Below are 4232 nucleotides of genomic sequence, written 5' to 3'. Positions count from 1 at the left end.
TTTCTAGCTAGCTCACTACCTAAAGTAGGTCAATTTTTTTTTTCGTGTTGCCAATTTATCTAATTTTGTAAGAAGAAGAATTTTTTTTAGTTTCTCTTTATTACATTTAACATGTTATTAATTTTGAATGAATGGATAATGTTAATAATTACTATTTTAAAAATATATGTGTCCGCTAAAGAGATATATGGAGATACTGAGGCTGAGGGGTAAAGCACTTGGAGCCGGATGTCCCGTGTTCGAATCCTAGTGAAGACTCTAGGTGGACCACTTCGGGGGCCGATTTTGAGTTTGTGTTTCCACACAGTCTTTGTAACCTTGTTTTTTTTTTGTTGTTGTTTTTTTGTCATTAAAAAAAACCAAGTTTGGTTGAAACTATTGCATTGCGTTGTATGCCTCTGATCTTGTAAAAGAAGATACCGAAAGATTAAATTATTACTTAAACTTAAGTAAAAAGACAAGATATTGATAAAATTTTATGTTTAAAAAACTTTACAATTCGTGACGTTTTTAATTTTTCTTTCTTATTCTGTTCTATATTGGAGTCTCTAATTTATGTTTTTGTTTTGCCATGAATTCTAAACATAAATTGTTTGACGATAATAACACCTAAATGTCATTGGATTGTTGTTTTTTTTAATTGCAAACTTTTCAGAAAGATCTATTTGGTATAGCAACATTAACAGCAACAGCAACAACAAAGTTGGTTGAGGAGACACAAAGACACAAAAACAACTTTAAATAAATTGTAATTTTATTACACTGCTTTTTGTGCGTGTTTGATTAAGCGCATGGATCTTCGAAGTCCGGAACTACTTCCAACATGGAGTCCGGCAAAGGATATCTGAAAATATCAAAAGTCAAATCGTAGTAATAACGTTATTATTGTATCTAAATTATTAGTTGTTGTTTTTTTTTTGGTTGTAATTTCTTACAGTTAACAGTTTTGCAATTATGTTTAAAGCCTATATACATATATTAATAATCAAATAAACATGAATAAAACTGTTAGGTCTCGTTTGAGTACCTGAAGTCCTTATACATAATGATGGGAACATCTTCCTGAGGGTTCAGCTCTGGGTTCCTGTAGTTTATGAACCCTGTAGATGTGCAGGTCCACACAGTGCCGAAATTTGGAATGTACTTGAAAGAGAGAGATAAGAAACAGTTGTTGAAGTATTCTTTTGTAATTTTGGATTTTCACACCAAAAGAGAGAGAGAGAGAGAGAAAAAAAAGAGAGAGAGAGAGAGAGAAAGAGAGAGAGAGAGAGAAGAAACAGCTGTTTAAGTATTCTTTTGTAATTTGGGATTTTCACACCAAAAGAGAGAGAGAGAGAGAGAGAAAGAGAGAGAGAGAAAGAGAGAAAGAGAGAGAGAGAAAGAGAGAGAGAGAGAAAGAGAGAGAGAAAGAGAGAGAGAAAGAGTGAGAGAGAAAGAGAGAGAGAGAAAGAGAGAGATAGAAAATCAATATGAAAACAAAAGTTATGTCGTCATAATGGAAACTAAAAGAAAAACTAAAAAAAATGAACTAGGGAAGATTGAAAGAGATTTAAAACTAGATAGACACACTAAACAAATACTGATAAAATCACTGCAGCCAACTAAAAAATTAAAATTTATTTGCGATACAAGCGAACGAGCTTAGAAATGGGCCAAAAAATGCGCAAAAATTATTCTATGATATATTAAACTACTTTGCTTATCAATAGGTCTACTTGTGTATTCTGAGCACCGGATACACCAATCAAGCTTGCTATTAATGGATATACCTCCTTGTATAAAGAAATGAGATTTTAAAATTGATATATGTTAAATAAACCTTGGTTTCTGAGACCTTGATATGTGTTTCTAAGACTAAACTCTTTGTTTCTAAGACTTTGAGATTTCTTTCTGAGACCTGGGTATTTCTTTCTGAGACCTGGGTATTTTTTTCTAGGATCTTAGTAATTTTTTTTCTGAGACCTTGTTATATTTGTCTCAACATTTTATATTTATGCTTCTGTTTGAATTGTCAGTCCATAAATACAATAAGACTTTATAATTAAAATCTAAACAACATATTGTAAAGGATTACCTCAATGATAGATTCACATTCGGGTAAGTTTCCCATGTAAATCCCTTTCTTGATTTCCGTGAGAACCAGATCACATTCTCTTGATGTGTAAAAATCATCCCTTGATAATTTTTGTAAAACTGATACATCAAATTCACCAATCCTGAAATCACAAACATTGAAAATGTCTTTCAGGTCTGATTAAGACATCTGTAGATATCAACACATGCCAAACTAGATATTAAAGAACTATCTTATGTTCTCACAAATGAAACATAACATAAATGCTTTTCAGAGCCAAAAGACGCACTCTAGTTAATTGAAGTATTGAAATAGAGTTATTAGGAGAGTGACAAGGGAGGTGTCATGGACGGTCTTTGTAGACAGCTAGAATCCAAACTAAACCTTTAGAATTTTTATTAATTGAATTTATCACATATATCTAAACACTGCAGCGTACAAGAGAGTCTAAAATGTACCACGAATACTTACTCTGCATCTTGCCATCCGGTAAAATTATATTGCGAAGCGTGAATAAAACCATCCTCGCCAATGAAGGGTACAATGACTTGTCGTAGTTTGAGAGCTCCGTCAACCACCTCTTCATAAAAGTAAGCGAAATCCTAAGAGGACATTAGAATGAACAAAATCATCAGCACACTCATACTTCTATTAATTATCCAGGCATAGTTTAAGTCATCGACTAACATGTATGACTAGATTGACACATGAAATGCATAGGACGTAATTATATTCTTTTTTTAAGTAACGTCTATAATATATAAGATAAGATAAGATTTGTATTCCTCAAAGACTCTGTTGGTGTTACTTAGAATATTATGTTTATCTATTATCTAGAATCTAGATGATTGAAGATGTGGATTTTAAATGTTGTGTTATAGCTGGACAATATTTCGTGTGTGATATTTTTGCTTTAAATAAGACATATATATGTGAGTTAGATTAGTTGATGTACAAAATAAAAAAGGAATTGCTTGATAAAGTTCTTGTTTTTTTTCTTGTTTTTAAAAGTCATAGCAAATATTCTGGACGTAAAATAAAATCTTACCGGGTAAAATGCGGGTACATCAACTGGTATGGAGGCCATTGATTCCCGAATTATTCTTCCATTGTCTTCCAGGTCTATAGCTGAGTAGCCAGAGATCGTGGCTAGAAAACCTAAGAGTCTAGCATCGTCTTTAGCTGAAATAGAAAAAATTAGTCAAGTCGTATTATTTAAAATTACCTTTCAGAGGAGTGTTAAGGGAAAAAATAAAGATTAATCAATGCGTGGACAAAATCTCAAATATTATAAGAAGATTGCATCTAGCAAATAGTTTACACTATCAGGGCCGGATTTAAGTAAGCGGAGACCCTGGGCAAGATATTTGGAGATATTCTCCCTCGTTTTATTTTAAATTTTGACTTCATTAAAAATGTAATGTTAAACATTTGTACTTACCATTCCCTTTCTCGGCTGGTGCACATGAGGTCAGAGTAACGGCCACTGAAATAATGAAACCAATCTGGAATGAAGCCATGTCTGTACAATCCTTACACCACCGGCCCAAAATTGCCAAACCAGAAACTGTAACCGTGCGGCCATGTCCTTTTTCTTTTATAGAACATTTCGAAAGGGTAAAGTTTCGCAATAAGAAGTCCCCCCTCTTCCCCCCTACCCAAGGGCATGCATTTCACCCATCTGTGCCGTGCTTGTCTAAAAATAGAGCCATCCCTGTCATTTCAGTGTTCTGGGTTATTGCCGGCCATGAACAATCAACCCGGATGCGTTCTTTGATCGGGGGTTTTTGTCTGTTTGGCTGACCAATAATTTTGAATAGCAACGTGAAAATAATGCAGTATTGACGGAATTATTCTACACACAAGAAACAATACTATCGCAATATTAATTATAGGCCGATGTTGCCATATGAAGAGCATACATTGTACTATTTAAAAATAATTTTGTTGTCAAAAAGATGTATAAAATATATAGACACGAGAGTGATATGATAATATATTCTTTTTACAAAGCTTATAATAACTCACTCCATCTATCTTTGTGTCTGTCTGGCACAATTTTTGAACACATTATTTCTACCGCTTCAAATTTACGGATAAAGTTGAGACTTCGCAATAGCCACCGTTGTCGATCACACAATTCAATTCAATAAATTAA

General features: G+C 33.3%; 1 protein-coding gene across 1 annotated transcript; it reads right to left on the bottom strand.

The window, feature by feature from the left end:
* Window positions 1-736: 736 nt before the first annotated feature.
* On the bottom strand, window positions 737-3659 carry LOC106062185 (uncharacterized). The gene is made up of 6 exons (XM_056041500.1): window positions 3516-3659; window positions 3123-3256; window positions 2546-2676; window positions 2075-2216; window positions 1028-1143; window positions 737-844 (listed from the first exon to the last, which is right to left on the bottom strand). Exons 1-6 carry the CDS (start codon window positions 3592-3594, stop codon window positions 784-786), a joined length of 663 nt encoding a protein of 220 aa, XP_055897475.1. The 5' UTR covers window positions 3595-3659; the 3' UTR covers window positions 737-783.
* Between the last annotated feature and the right edge of the window lie 573 nt (window positions 3660-4232).

Source organism: Biomphalaria glabrata, chromosome 9 (assembly GCF_947242115.1).
Source record: "Biomphalaria glabrata chromosome 9, xgBioGlab47.1, whole genome shotgun sequence".
In the NCBI taxonomy this organism is placed as follows: Eukaryota; Metazoa; Mollusca; class Gastropoda; family Planorbidae; genus Biomphalaria; species Biomphalaria glabrata.
The sequence above is the reverse complement of the archived record's forward strand: the minus strand, read 5'-3'. Positions and strand labels throughout refer to the sequence as shown.